Here is a 16,006-nt window from a genome sequence, read left to right on the forward strand (position 1 = left end):
ATTTGTATTTATTTATTTCAATTTTCATTTATTTATTTCAATTTATATTTATTTATTTTCAATTTATTTATTTATTTCAATTTATATTTATTTATTTTAATTTTCATTTATTTATTTCAATTTATATTTATTTATTTTCAATTTTATTTAATTATTTCAATTTATATTTATTTATTTCAAAATTTATTTCGATTTTTATTTATTTATTTCAATTTTTATTCATTTATTTAAACTTTTATATATATGTATTTCAATTTTTATTTATTCATTTAAACTTTTATTTATTTATTTCAATTTTTATTTATTTATTTCATAATTTATTTATTTCAACATTTATTTATTTCACTTTTTATTTATTTCATTCTTGCACTCTTGTTCCCCGTGTGGCCGCATGAAATAATTTTATCTGTCATTGGCTCATCAAACTCGGTGGGCGGGCGTGAACTAGGCGGGGTTTGAGTTGATCAAGTAATAAGCGATTGCTTCGTCCTATTTCTTCCCAACATGGCGGCGTTACCTGAGATTTTGCATGAGCTCTCTCGGGACATGTTAGATTTCTCAGAACAAATTGAAGCAGGACATTTGGACCCTGAGTACGTGTCCTACAAAACAGAGCAATTAATTAACGTTATTGGCATCATCTCGGCTCTGTCATATCAAGATGTTGATCGAAGAGTTTTCGATAGTTTAAAACTGCGGTCAAGCCAGCCTCCACCCGTAAAAACGAAGTCAAACCAGCCGCCCCTCATTTGGATTATTGTTGGCATTACAGTATGTGCATTCCGGTAATGCAGTGCGCTGGCTTCAGAATGCAATGAGGTGGCTTCAGAGCGCAAGTCCCTTTATTAAATATATGGGGGGGACGGTGACCTGTTCCACAACGGGTCCACTTTAGAGAGACACTGGAGCACCCCTAGATCCAAACTAAATCATTATCATGTAAAAATGATGTTGGAGTTCAGAGTAAAACTACTTAGAAAACTGCTAGTTATTTCTGTCATTTAGCCTTATTTCAAAACTTGATTAAAAAAAGAAAATAAATAAAATCTGGGAGATATCCAAGGACCGTTCCACTTCTGTGGTATATGAGGTATAGAGGCAGACGGACATCCGGGCATTTAATGATGTCACCAGCCACAACAAAGCGTCGCCATATTGACAATGGGGTAAAAGACCAGTCACTTATAATAGAAACGCATTGAACTTTCGTCTTATTCGCCACCTTTTTTCCGTCGGAATGGGTAAAAGTTGCTGTGTTGCGGGTTGTCACACAAGGAAGAGTTCGGAGCCGCATTTGAAGTTCTTCATTCTTCCACGTGAGAAAAAAAGGAGGAACAAATGGCTGAGCGCAATTAATCTAGGAACAGTAAAAGAAGACGGTTCCGTGGACTATTTTCGCCTGTGGGAACCTAAATCCAAGCACATTTACGTTTGCAGACGACATTTTATTACTGGTGAGTTTATATTTTGCCCCAATTAGCTGCTACGATTCAATAGACTTGGCAGTGGTTATTTTTACCTTAACCGGCAACTCGCAAAGCGTTTTTTTTCTTTTGCCGTGAACTGCTTTGATTAGTCAATCGGTATATTATTGGCCTGGTGGGAATTGTTTTTTTTTGCCGTGATGTGTTGACGGCTAAATAAAGCTTGGAGGCGAATTACCGGTAACGGCAGAAATAATCACTTTGTATACTACCAATTTTCTCAGTTCCACACAGTACATATTCCACGTAAATGATAAAGGTCAACTTACTGGGTGACTTTATGAGGTAGTTGTAGAGAACTCCACTGCAGGCCATTCCTTTGTTTATCCAGCTATCAGCTGCGACTTTGTATCGGCAGCTTTGTACGCCAATAAACGCTAATTTTAAATTGCATCGCCTCTTCGCGTCTGTCGGCAGTGACTCGTGATAATAGTAAACCATGTTTAAGACGTTTTTAGGAAAAAAGACGCAAAACACACCTGAAATATATGAATTTCAGAGGTCTGTCTATGGAATGTTAAGCTGTGCGTACCCCCTTCACAAAATGGCGACACGTTGCTAAGCGAGGTGATGTCATCGTGACATCACGCCGACTTCCTCCATACTAGAGTTTCCCGTAAGCAGACATCAGCCCACTTAAAGGCGCTGGCCAGCGCGATGTAGAAGCCACAGACCGGACTCCACCATGGGCTGCTGGTGGAGTTCTCAGAGTTTCCTCGATTAAATTTGCTGCTTCTCTGAGCAGCTCTGGGCACGTTTTGGACATATGTATGTTTTCCTTGGGCAACACGCAAAATGCGTCAAGGCCTACTACCGCTGCACTGACCATGCTACTAATCTTCGTCGTCTTTGTGATTTTGAGGGAGCAATTATTTTTCAGATCATACGGATCTACACTGCCACCTTATGTATCGGGTGTACATAAAAATTAGCCAATGCCTCAGGCGTCAATCTATTATCTGAGATCAACTAGTTAAGACTTGCTTTGCTGAGCAACCAATCAGACGTTAGAAACTTTAACGAGCAAACGTGACAGAAAATTATTAAAAAATTTTAAAAATTTAAATTATTTCATGGTTGCACCTCCAGAGGCAGAGGAACATGAGTGCAAGAATGAAATAAATAAAAAGTTAAATAAATAAATGTTGAAATAAATAAATGAATGATGAAATAAATAAATAAAAATTGAAATAAATAAATAAAAATTGAAATAATTTAATAAAAATGGAAATAAATGAATAAGAATTGAAATAAATAAATAAAAATCGAAATACATTTTGAAATAAATAAATAAATATAAATTGAAATAAATAAATAAATAATGAAATAAATAAATAAAAGTTTAAATAAATGAATAAAAATTGAAATAAATAAAAATTGAAATAAATAAATATGAATCGAAACAAATAAATATAAATTGAAATAAATAAATAAAAATTGAAATAAATATAAATTGAAATAAATAAAAATTGAAATAAATATTGAAATAAATAAATAAATATTGAAATAAAAGCATTTTAATGACACTTTTAATTATTTATTTAATTGTATATTTATTTATTGAATTTTTGCACTCCTGGTCCTCCATAGTCCCTGGGTTACGACGTACCTGATTTACGTGATTTTGACTTTACGACGCTGGAGTCTCATCCGCCTTTTTTGTTGTTGTTGTTGTTGTTTGTCGCGCAAACAGTAGCTTCTTGTACCTCAAAGTATCTTTTTTTTTTTTTTTTTACTTTATTGTATTAATATGACTGTTCTGACCTTTGGAAAAATGTGTATTTGACTACAATGTTGACTTTTGTTTTGTGATGCATGTTTTTACTTTGGCGCAGGAAGCATAGAGCAGGTAGTACTTCCGCACGCGATTAAGAGCACATGTACACACGAGGAACAGCGTATTTGCTCCCATGAAGAAGTCGCACAGCTAAGTCAGAGATATAGACCCTACCCACCGACGTCACAAAACCACGTGCTCGCTGTGTGGTTCCGCCCACTTGTCCATCATTTTGTCTCTGTATTAGCATTGTTTTCAATTGATCGAGGAATTTAAAATGCATTTCATGGAAGACCCGGTGTTTTCTGATGCCGTAAACTCACTGGATGTGTTGCCATGGAAGACCCGGTGTTTTCTGATGCCGTAAACTCACTGGATGTGTTGCATAAAAGGCGTTATGTGGAAAAGCTTCGTTCTATACAGTCGCCAGATCCATATTTGATGCCCAAATCGATGTTTTTCGACCCACTGTCTTCGCCCTGTCTGCCTGACATCTGCTACGCTGATATTTACAATTATCTTGTCCACACAAAATCAGCCTATTCCCACGAAAATTTGAAAAACTTCAAGAGCTTGGAGGCTTATAAATACTTCGTTGCTGGTTGGGTGAAACAGGTCCTCGTTCGGCAGGAATCTATCTTGTGCTTGGAAAGGTGAGTTACGAAATTTTCAATTCAAAATCTTTTGTTATTGCTAACATCCACTGTCAAGTCTAATGTATTTCATGTCGTTTGTCAATGGAGTTAAGGCTTTTAATGTTTATGTGGTTTAGCGATAGCACTCTCACTACATACATACGTGTATGTTGTCGGCGATTAGCCTAGCAATGATCTTAATTGTGGTTATTTGTCAGCCCCGTAGACGAGGCCAGTTTCTTTCACTTGGTACCAGCTAAATATTATTCAAAAAATAACGATGGTGGAAGAAAGGGAAGTCACAAACATCTTGAATTTGAAACTATGTCGTACTACGTCGTATGTTGTCGGCGATTAGCCTCGCAATGATCTTAATTGTGGTTATTTGTCAGCCCAAAACCCTCTAAGTATATCTTAAATGCATCTTACCGGATATGAAATGACTACTACATAGTCTGTGGTGATTTTTTGGTGCCCAGTTTTCACGTCGAATTGCAGCCTTCCATTTCGCTCTCCTCTTTGGATCCCTCGGAATACGGTAAAACTTCAAGTCTCTCCTTCCATCTTCTCTGTTAGTGCAACCAACAGCCACACATGCCTTCACCATTTTGATTATTAATGTTAAGGAGCAGAAAAACACGCCGTAAATAGGAGAAATGTACGTAGCCGTAACAGGTTAACACTATATTTTGACGGACAAGTGGGCGGTACCATTCAGGAGAGCGGAGCTGTGACGTCACGTGGGTAGGGTCTATAGGGGGAAAATTACAGTTTAGTTCGCTGTCTAGGTAGAACTTAGCTCAAATGTCTTGGTGAGGACATTACAATGACATTTTTTGAATCATTATTTTGAGACTTAAAGGATTTTTAGCGGTACTTAAAGAGTTAATTCCGACTTACACGGAAGTGGAAGGGTTATGTCGCCAGCGTAGTGTAACGGTCAACTCTGTGTTTCTTATGACATCCATCACACGGTTATTTAAGTACATTTTCTTCTTTGTTGCTACTCGCTTTTTGTGGGAGTCAATTGTCACAGCGTGTGCGTGGCCCGTTGTACTTCAAATGACGAGTGGTCAAACTTGATTTGTTTATTTACTGTGATAAAATTGCATAAGTGGAAGTCTGCTCCCTTTTTTACTTTTTATGTACACATCTTGCACTGCTACGCATTACAGTAGGAATGGAACTCGTTCGTAACCTGGGGACTTCCTGCACTGTAGATTCTATTCCAAATATTTGAGAACGCCCCCCAAATTTGGCTTCTCAATACAACGCTTTGTAGTAAAATATTCACGTGAAAACCAATTAAGTATGTAGTGAAGTATGATTGATTTAATGCGCTGCGACTTCATTTTGCTTGTCAAGCAGCGATGCAGAGTGAGGCAAACGAGCAGGCCACGATGGCGATTGTTTTTCCTGCCAACGCCGATAGTAACAAGGTAACTAGCGGTGAACAAGGTGTCTAGCCTTTATATGATGTCTATGAGCAACCTGATGTGTATAGAATCAAAGGAGTGCCAAATTTTGAAAAAAATAATGAATAAATATAAAGAGAAATAAATGAAAAAATTGATGAAAATATAAAAGTATATTTAGTCATTGACTTTTACTTCTTTTTCACTGAAAAACACACTGAAAAAAACAAAGGCATTTTTTTCTTTGATTTTCCTTTTCAATTTCGTTTGTCATTGACTTTGCCTTTCTCTTTTGCAATTGCCTTTTGTCTTTGCTTTTAGCGAAAGGAATGGTTTGTCAATCAAACAGCAATCAAATCAAAGAGAAGCAACTGACATGTTGGATGGGTAGCCTTGGCCAACTACCCCGTCAACAGGACAATCAAATTTAATACCGTCGATAACTAACCCTTTACTGTTTTTTTACATTTTTTTTATTCCTGTTCATTTTTTTGTGCAATAAACCAGGCATATGTGGAACTCTACTGCTTCAATGGCGTGGCCAGTTGAATGTCAATGGGCTTTAATCATACGCAGAGATTAATGGGGGGTCAGGGCACCGAAAATGTGATTGGTTGTACATTGACTTTCCTATATAAATTTAAAATGAAGACATGGCGGTAAAATGTTGTCTATAGCAAGCAATAAAACAAACAACAAAAAATAATGTAATGAATAAAAATAAAAAAATTATAATGGCTCAAAATTATTTTTCGAACACATCATGTAATTAGCGGCTTAGAGACATTTACTTTGCTTAGCCAAGACCACTGGAGGACAGATTCTGGCTGGAATATTCAGTCAAAATGGACACACAGCTGGGGTGCCAGTAAGTACGAGCATGGGCTAAGCTACTATCCAAGCATATATCTTGTAAGTTAATTTTATTGCTGACAGTGTGTTTCGGGGTCATCAGCATGCCCCCCCCCCACCCCGCCCCAAAAGTCAAACTCGGACAATGGATTTAATGCAGTGCTTCTCAATTATTTTCTGTTACGCCCCCCCCAAGGAAGACGTAAATGTTTCGCGCCCCCCCAAACTCTGCCGCCACTGTAAATAGTATCATTTGTCTATATTATTACTATTATAAGTACGCCTCTGCCTAACATTGCATCCTTTTTTTCTATTAGAGAAAATAACAGAGATCAACTTATAAAGTATAACTTTATTAACATTGTTTTGTTTGTAACAGAAAAGACTTAACGCGCATCAATTTGCCTGAATCTAAAAAAAAAGTCACATCCAAACTGGAAAAATATACCCAAGGTACATTTTTGACCATTTGATACTGAAAAATAAAATCAGTAAATAATAACAAATTCAAATTGATTAGAAACATTAACTCATGAGGACAATATGCCAAAAAAATTGACCGAAAAAACAAAACTGAATAGAAGAAGAAGAAAAAAAAAGTGCGTTTGGACAGAAGGGCAGTTTTTATTTTCGCTGCTCACAGTATCACCTCCAGTTTGCAATTGTGTGGGGTTATTTTGCACTGAGGATGCTAACAGTGCTCACTGGTTTACTGATATAACACTAACAAAGCGGGACGATTGTTGGCAATATTCGGCACGTTTTCGCTGAAAAACAACCAAGCGGCTTATCAATGAGATTGGGGTCTAATGTCTTTAAGTGGCGTCTTAATTGATTTGGCTTCCGGCTGTCCGCTATAATCATTTTTAGACACAGTAAACAGTGGTCTTTCCTCATCTGCCGCGGTATTAAATGTCAAAGCCAAAAGGCAAACGGCCCAAAAAAAGCGCATTCTCGGCGGCGGAGGGAGAACTGTAGATGAGGGCGGTCGTCGTGACGACCCCAAGCCGAAAATGGCCCTTCTCGGGCGGACACGTGAGAACCGCAGACGGCTTTCGAAAACGGCGCACACTACCGCACAGCTCTCCAGCACTTCATGTTCACGAGTCTCTTCCGTGTGCTCTTGCTGACTTCAAAAATACTGCGCGCACTTTGAAAATGAGAGCACCACTGCCACCCACTGAGTGGATGTGCAAGTACACTTTATTCTAGGACGACAAAAAATAAATTAAAAAATTAAAAAAGCATGTTCCCCGAGGTCACACGCGCCACCCCTGGCATCGCTCTGCGCCCCCCTGGGGGGGCGCGCCCCACTATCTGATTTCTTCACATGCCAAATAGGGTCACAAGTAAAGTAATTAAACATTGTCCAACAAATAAAGCATGAAAAAATAATTTATATGTTGTATATTTGACAAAATAATCGCGTTTCCGAAGTTCGAGCCTGAAAGGGGACGAACCCGGAAGTGATACGTCACACCGAGAACAGCGATGGCAGCGCTCCATACGGCCGCCATTCAAAACCCTTCAAACAATGATTCAAACAGCGATATAAGCAATAGAGCGAGCGCAAGGGAGGAGATCCAAGTTTTTGAAGAGTTGGAGGAAGAAGAGGAGCTTGGAATTTTATGTTGGACCTAACATGTATTAGCCAGACGCTAATCAGGATGCAAACAATGTGCCTAGACTACCTGACATGGAATGGATACAAGAAGACCCATCGAGATTACAACATTGGTAAGATATAGGCTGTTATTATTTTCATGATTTGAAGATGCAGGCATTTGCACATAATTTTATGTTTTTGTCTATCTGATGACATTGTTAAAAACAATAATAATCAGACTTCATGTTCATTTTGGCAGATCCGGCAGCTCTTGTGCATATAAAATAATAATATAAAAACGTTGGGGGGAAAGAAGGAGATGAGTCGTTGATGGCTTTCTCCACTTTATTGTGGCAACAATAAGAAAATAAAATAATAGCGGACTGCCGCCACATTCGAACGCGAAGTTTTGCTTCTCGCCGATCTCCTCCTCTCCTCCTACTCCAGCGTCTCTTAAACGGCTCGTGCATAGTGTCTTGTTATGAGCTTTTTGTTTACAAATGTATCGAACACACGGCGTGCTGACAACCTTGTCTCTTTATTAACACATGGAGCAGTTCTTATGGAAAAGTAAGAACACAGCTCGGCACAGCTCTCGGCAGGAAGTGGCGTCTAATGGCGTGAGGAAATGTAGTTTTTTCACACAAGCGAACAGATTACAAAGCACCACTTCATTGTTGTCCCGAGACTACATTTCCCATGATTCACTATGTGACCTGCGCGCTCGCTGATTCGCTGCGAGATTGCCTAAATGCCAACACGCTAAATTGTCACCTGTCAGCGGCTCTCGCGAAACAAACTAGAAGGCTATCAAGCGATCACCGTGAAAGGAACGCCGAACCGTACAAATGCAATGCCATGCTTGAAGCATGAAGGTGGAAATACATAATACAAATACAAATAAATGTGCACAAGCTCACCGGCGGTGTGTGTCTCTTACTGCAACGTGACCATGAATTACCGCGACGCCGACCCGTTTATATGCACATCCACACCCGTTTCCCGATTGACAGTGGATTAACCCTTTTGGACACGATTCTAGATGACGCACAATTTAAACACGCTTAACCTAACGAACGCAACAACAACTATGATCGGGGATTGCCACGAGTTAACTTTCGGCTAAGGTCGCTAGCTTATACTGTTCATTCCACAACAGTAGGCAGCTCTGCTTTGACAAAGTCATCAGTCATCTATCCAAAAATCACACTTACTTTTTGGCAAATCCTTGATAATAAGCAGACCGGTTAAGGAAGCAGGCATCTTCGAAGTGTTTGCAGCAGAGAACACTACTCGATGATGGCGTGAAATTCATTCGCTTCGTGCGAACGAAAGATGTCCATTTACGTGCCCTGCTATCCTTTGGCCACTCATACAACTTTTCGTTTGAGTGAAAACAAAACATCGCCACACACCGCTGTGGCATCTTACCGAGAAGCAATGCAACAAACAATACTGTTCTATGGCGGACTTCCCTCGCACATCTAGGTGTGACGTAATTTCCGAAGATTTCTGAAGATTGCCGAAGAAAAGCATTTTCGTTGTCAAGGGCGTTGCTATGGGTTAAACAAAGAATCTGGAAGGGTTGCATTAAAAAAAAAAAAAAAAATGCTTATAACTGTTTAGCCATTGATATTATTCAAAAACATGGTTGGCCAACCTTACTTCACATTGCAGCTTTAATGGGACGTGTTTGGTCAAAAATCACAACCACCAATAGACATATGTTTTGGGGTGTGCCAATGTAAGTTTTTGATGGTCTGTCATTGAAAGGTAGGGGTGAATTGAGGTTTTTGTGCAATTGAAATTAATGGCGAATTGGGACGTTGAAAATGAATGGGAAATTTACCTCTTTAGACAATGGGAAAGTTTTGGGCAAATTTTGGCATAATTGTACATTATTTATTATTTATGAATCATTTATAATTTATTTTATAATAATTTTGGCAGAGACGTACTGCGAGAAGAATAATAGCTTGGTGCGCCTCAATATCCTGAAATACATGTGTAAATTGTGTTTTTTTGTACACAAACTGTAGGACAGTGGTCCCCAAACTACGGCCCGCAGGCCGGATATGGCCCAACTCCACATTTGGTCCGGCCCCCTGAACAATACCAGACAGCATTTTGACTTTTTTTTTTTTTTAATTTCAATAGTGGTATTTATTTCCTGGCATTCTCTGTGAAGAACCCAGAGAGGGTTATTTGCTTATTATCTATTAAATTAATAGTGTTGTTATTATTATTATTATTATATTATATTATGGTGGCATGGTGGCACGTGGTGAGCACGTCTGCCTCACAGTTCTGAGATCAAGGGTTCAATCCCGGGCTTCGGCCTTCCTGTGTGGAGTTTGCATGTTCTCCACGTGCCTGTGTGGGTTTCCTCCGGGAACTCCGGTTTCCTCCCACATCCCAAAAACATGCATGGTAGGCTGATTGAACACTCTAAATTGTCCGTAGGTATGAGTGTGCGCATGAATGGTTGTATGTCTCCTTGTGCCCCGCGATTGGCTGGCAACCAGTTCAGGGTGTCCCCTGCCTACTGCCCGTAGTTAGCTGGGATAGGCTCCAGCACCTCCGCGACCCTCGTGAGGAAAAGCGGCATGGAAAATGAATGAATATATTATATTACATTACATTACATTACATTACATTACATTACATTACATTATATTCTTTTGTTCCGTGAAGAATCCAGAAAGGGTTATTTGATTGTGGCTTTCTGAAAAACAATAATTTTTTACATTTAGGCACTCCTGCAATCGTCACACTTTTTCTGTTACAAACTGACCCCGGCCCCTCATCAGAGAAGGGAAAAGTTATGTGGCCCTCACAGGAAAAAGTTTGGGGACCCCTGCTGTAGGATGTAGCGTTTTGAAATGTCACTCCCCCCCCAAAAAAGCGCCAAAAAATGCAATTGAAAAAAATATATATACAGTGGTACCTCTACATACGATCGCTTCGACACACGAACTTTTCGACATCCGACGTAAAATTTGACTCGCCATTTGTTTCTACATCCGATGACATGCTCGAAATACGACGACAATGGCAGCACCGCAGACGAATGCACGGCGGATTTTCTTGTGTGACAAATCAACACTGGTTTCAGAAAAGGTTGGTACAGGTGGTGAAACAAGGAAAAAGTTGACGCTTACCTTCTAAATGAAGATGCAAAGGACAGAAAAATATGAGCGTAGGGTGGGCATCCGTGAAATGGCTCAACAATACATCTCCACGGTCCTCCTCCGACCATCGTTCGCCAGTCTTTATAAGTTAAGCTGACAATTCTTATTGTGGTAACATCTCCAGAGAAATCGCAAACTTCGCCACGTTTTTATCATTTATTTCTCAACTTATTCAAAACAAAAACACCTTCTGTCTGCCGCAATTGACGGTGTTCTCAAGAAAACATTCAAAGTGAAAGTGAAACTCAAGCTCACCGGTCTGTCTCTGGCACGTCAGCCCCGCGGTGCGTTCAGGGTCAGCAAAAAACGTCCGCCACATTAGAACCCGATTCGTTACATTAATACAGGAATTATTATTATTATTATTATTATTATTATTCCGATTTTGATTTATAATTTATTTGTTTTGCTATGTGTAATTGCCATTTGTAATAGTACTAGCAGTATTTTTTAAGGATTTAGTGAAGGTTTTTGGGCTGTGGAACGAATTAATGGAATTATAATGTATTCCTATGGGAAAATCCTGCTCGACATACGACCATTTCGACTTACAAACAAGGTCCTGGAACGGATTAACTTCGTATGTAGAGGTACCACTGTATTATAGAGGGTAGCTGTAGTGGTAGCAATACCCCAGCCCAGTAGATGGCGATACTGAATGCATTCGCCAACGCAAGTTCAACAGGATCAGGAAACCGATGTGAATTGTGAACGCAAAGTCGAAAACCGCGTTACATGCCTGCTTTGTGTTCTGTCATTATATTTTCCGAGTTCTGAGTGCTTGTTACGTTACTGTATCAAACATGGAGACAATATTAGAGCAGCAACGTCGCTATCATGAAGAAAAGGAGAGGCTAATGGATGCTAAAACTAAAGAAGTATTGCATAAGAAATCGACGGTGAGTTTTCCCACATTATGCTTAAGTTAGCATTCTAGCTATCATTATATTGGACTGAAATGATGATACTGTATTTGATTACCAATTTGCTTTCTCGACAGTTGAGGGATCAGATTAACTCTGATCATAGGACAAGAGCCATGTTGGATGTAAGTAGTGTCAAATATACTCTATATACACGTCCATTTATTCTCACGAGAAGTAGCTTGAGCATTGACACACTACACTTTGAAACGACACTCCATAAGAATACATTTTTCATTCAAATTAATGTAACATATTATTTTAGTACTGGCGGCAGGGTGATGAGCGGTTAGTACGTCTGCCTCACAGTTCGGGAATCAAGGGTTCAATCCCGGGCTGCGGTCGTCGTTTGTGGTGATTGTATGTTCTCCCCGTGCCTGTGTGGTTTTTCTCTCTGGTATTCTGGTGTCCTCCCACATCCCAGACACTTGCATGGTAGGCTGATTGAACACTGTGAATTGTCGGTAGGTATGAGTGTGTGCGTGATCGGTTCTTTTTCTACTTGTGCCCTGTCGTTGACTGGCATCCAATTCTGCGTGTACCCGGTGTATCAGGGGGGTTGACAAAAAAAAAATACATTTAAATACAATTTTGAAAGGGATTTAAAAATCTATTGACGTTACTTTTATTTAAAACATGCATGAAATTTAGTATTACTTTTAAATGTTTCAGTTTTTGAGGACGCTTCAATGTAACTACAAAGCAGAGCTACCTGTGCTGCCCAGTCATTTTCCTTCAAGTCTTTTGCACTTTTTAAAAATTTTTTTAATGCTGATATCGATGTGAAATGGGTCTTAAACTGTATTCATTATGGTCTTTAAAAGGTTTCAAAAAGTCTGGCTTGTTGAAACCTGCAGAGAGCCAGCTCATAGTTGCTGGAATAGATAGGCTCCAGCTCCCTCGTGAGGATAAGCTGCACAAAAAAATGAATATGTTTAATAATGGTAAACAATAATTTTATGCTATTAGTTAACTATCGATTTTTGTATGAGTAGATCTAACGGAAAAAAATGTATATAGAAATAACTGAAAACAAAAATATTGAGTTGATATGAATTATAAGTACATTTGATGTGTAAATTTACACATGAAAGTGAATTTTTTAAAGTTTTACACATCAATGCTGTGTAATTTTGTAAGCATTTATATTGTGCAGTACTTTGATATGAATGTATTCAGTACAAAGATAGATACATTTTTGTTTAATAGGAAGCCCTGATGGTGGTGAACGAACACGAACACTTGCTTATTATGGGGACAAGTTTACAAGTCATTTCCTGTTCATTTTTGGGCATTTACAGATCACATCCTGTAATGGTGAGTCATTTCCTATTGATTTTGGGACATTCCCACATCACTTGCTGTTTAATAAGCCAAAATCAACAGGAAGTGACCCGTAAATGCCTAAAAAGCAACCGGAAGTGCCCAAAAAAGAACCGGAAGTGAACAGGATCACCCCAAAATAGACTTCCAATCATTCACTTCCTCCCACTTTAAATGGATTGGACATCTACTGATAGTCATTTTAATTCACAGCAGAAGGATATGTTTGTTAGTTGCATTTTAGAATATTGTAGGATTTCCTAGCCAATGTATCGATATCTGTGTAAATAAAAAAAAATGAAATTTTAAGTAGAATAGAATACAAAGTCTTTATAGTCATTATCCAGAGTACAAGAAGATTTAAAACTACACCATATAGTGCACTACATAAAACAAAAGTACAATAAAGGTAATACAAAACACAGGTTACAGATTGGGAACAAAGTGAATAACTGACAAGCAGCAAGTGGTAATATACAGCAATAGTGCATATATGACAATTTACTGTACTCAGGAGGCAGATGGCTGACTTGATATGATATGACAGTTTGTGCATTGATATTGGTATAACTGGAAAAAAAAATGCTATAATGTAATATATATATATATATATATATATATATATATATATATATATATATATATATATATATATATAATATTGCATAAAAGTAAAGGGTGAAGAGTCCAATTTAAACTACACATTAATGACAACGACTTTTGTAAAATGCTAATGGTCATTATTAACGCTCACTATCATTTCTTCATATTTTTTTAGAGGTATATGGAAGTGAGTGCCAATCTCAGAGACTCTTATGAAGATAAAGATGGGTAAGTTGTTTTTGTTTTGTAAATTGGCTGCAATATTCCCGGGGCAGTTATTGATTAGGCGCACAAATGTGGCTACCAGTGTGCTTGCTAGTGATGTACGAAATGACAATATGTATCGTCAAGATGATAAAAAAGGACCGACTGTCCTGTGGAAATCATGATACAGTGCTGGCCAAAAGTATTGGCACCCCTGCAATTCTGTCAGATAATGCTCAATTTCTCTCAGAAAATGATTGCAAGGGTGCCAATACTTTTGGCCAGCAGTGTATATTTTGGGTGTATTCAATGTATTCCTTCAGATTTTGCATTGGAAAGGGATACATATAAGTCATGTTTTGAATGTCATACCACGGGTTGGATAAAAACATTCAAATGACATGGCATGTTCATACCTTACATAATGTTGACAGAATGAGAAGAGATGAGCTGGCTGCCATCTCGGGGCCCAATGAATTTGCAGAGTTCTACAATAGACTCAAACAGATCAAGGAGTTTCACAGGAAGCACCCAAATGAAGTAAGTGGATCACCGATGTTTAGAAAAAAAGAATCCTTTTTACTACAATTTTAAGGTCTTTCCAATGATTTCTCTCTCTGTAGATTTCCATTCCAATGTCTGCAGAGTTTGAAGAGCTGATGAGAGCCAGAGACAACCCAAGTGACGAAGCTCAGAGTAAGTCGTGAGCTCTAATTCTCATTATTTATAACTGTGCCATAAACTTAATGGATGTGTGTCAAAACCTAATCTGCTAAGGGGTGCATAAACATCTCTAATTTAGCACACTAAATTCAAGCTAGGTATCAGTCCAAAATTTTCGATACCTTTCACTCTGATACGGTTCCTGAGCGATTCCTTTTCAATACAAATTTTATTAGACTTATTTTTCAGATTAGTATTTTTCCACCCCAAGCAGTTTTCTATAAGGATGTAGATCTTTTTTTTTTTCATAATGGCATGATTTGCTTAAAATGTGAAAACATGCTGGTGAATAACTTTTTAAAGTTTTTGATTTTTTAAATTTTTTTTAAGAAAACTAAATACGAGACATTTAAGAGACATTTAAGCTAAAAAAAAAAAAAAAATTCTGAGAGTGGCCCTCGTAAAGAAAAGTTCGTACATCTCTATTCAATTGGCAAGCTGACAGACAGCACAGTATGAACTTTAGAAGAAGCCTAAAAAAAAAAAAAAAAAAAAAAAAAAATTTTTTTTTCACCAGTTTATTAAACTGCAGTCAGGACACAAGGCACACAAAATGTATTCATTCCATACTAATTACGCATGCTTGCCTAGATATAAATAAGGGTATTTACTTGAACTGTGAAACTTTCACATAATGCTCAAATAGGTGGTTTTTGCTTTGTGCACTTCAATCATTTTGAGTTAAGACGGAAAAATGTGACTTATTAAAACTTGGAAATGAATGAAATGTAGAGCGGTCCCGACTAGTCGTCATTGTCGACGTCATCGGTTACGTAAATCCGTCGACGAGCACAACATCCCGTCGACTGTTAACGAAGGGTTAAAAAATATATGCGTGGAAAGATAAGAATTTCGGACGCTCTGTATGCAAGCGGGGAAAGCGGCACACAGCCAAAAAAGGGCACCAGTGTTTCCAAAACATTGACTTATTCCAAAGAAACAAAGGAGGGTACACTGTTGTGTCCTGTCTCTTCCATGCCAAGCTTGGCTGCACGTCACCCATGAATGAACACCTACGCTGTCACCCAGTTGTAATTTTTGAAGACGACAGGAGTAAGTCAATCTAACTAACTAATGACATGTTTTAACGAAGTTGCTAAGCCTGTCGCGATATGCAATGAGTCCATTTATGGCACGTTGAATAAAAATGATGGCGGTTATGTTCACGGCTGCATTTTATCGCTGCGTGCGTGCGTGTGTGCATGCAAACATTTGTACGTGCATGCTGATGGCATATGAGACTCTAGTTCCTTTCTCTCATCAACACGCT

General features: G+C 38.3%; 1 protein-coding gene across 1 annotated transcript in view; it reads left to right on the forward strand.

Moving 5' to 3' along the window:
• The first annotated feature begins 11,611 nt into the window (after window positions 1-11,611).
• The window catches only part of sf3a3 (splicing factor 3a, subunit 3), a 37,244-nt gene continuing 32,849 nt past the window's right edge, over window positions 11,612-16,006 (forward strand). Inside the window, exons 1-5 of the mRNA XM_057824933.1 lie at window positions 11,612-11,859; window positions 11,961-12,008; window positions 13,985-14,037; window positions 14,448-14,553; window positions 14,637-14,709. Of these exons, the coding sequence (XP_057680916.1) occupies window positions 11,764-11,859; window positions 11,961-12,008; window positions 13,985-14,037; window positions 14,448-14,553; window positions 14,637-14,709 (376 nt within the window). The 5' untranslated portion in view covers window positions 11,612-11,763. The remainder of the gene's footprint in view (window positions 11,860-11,960; window positions 12,009-13,984; window positions 14,038-14,447; window positions 14,554-14,636; window positions 14,710-16,006) is intronic.

This window comes from Corythoichthys intestinalis, chromosome 20, assembly GCF_030265065.1.
Source record: "Corythoichthys intestinalis isolate RoL2023-P3 chromosome 20, ASM3026506v1, whole genome shotgun sequence".
Lineage (NCBI taxonomy): Eukaryota > Metazoa > Chordata > Actinopteri > Syngnathiformes > Syngnathidae > Corythoichthys > Corythoichthys intestinalis.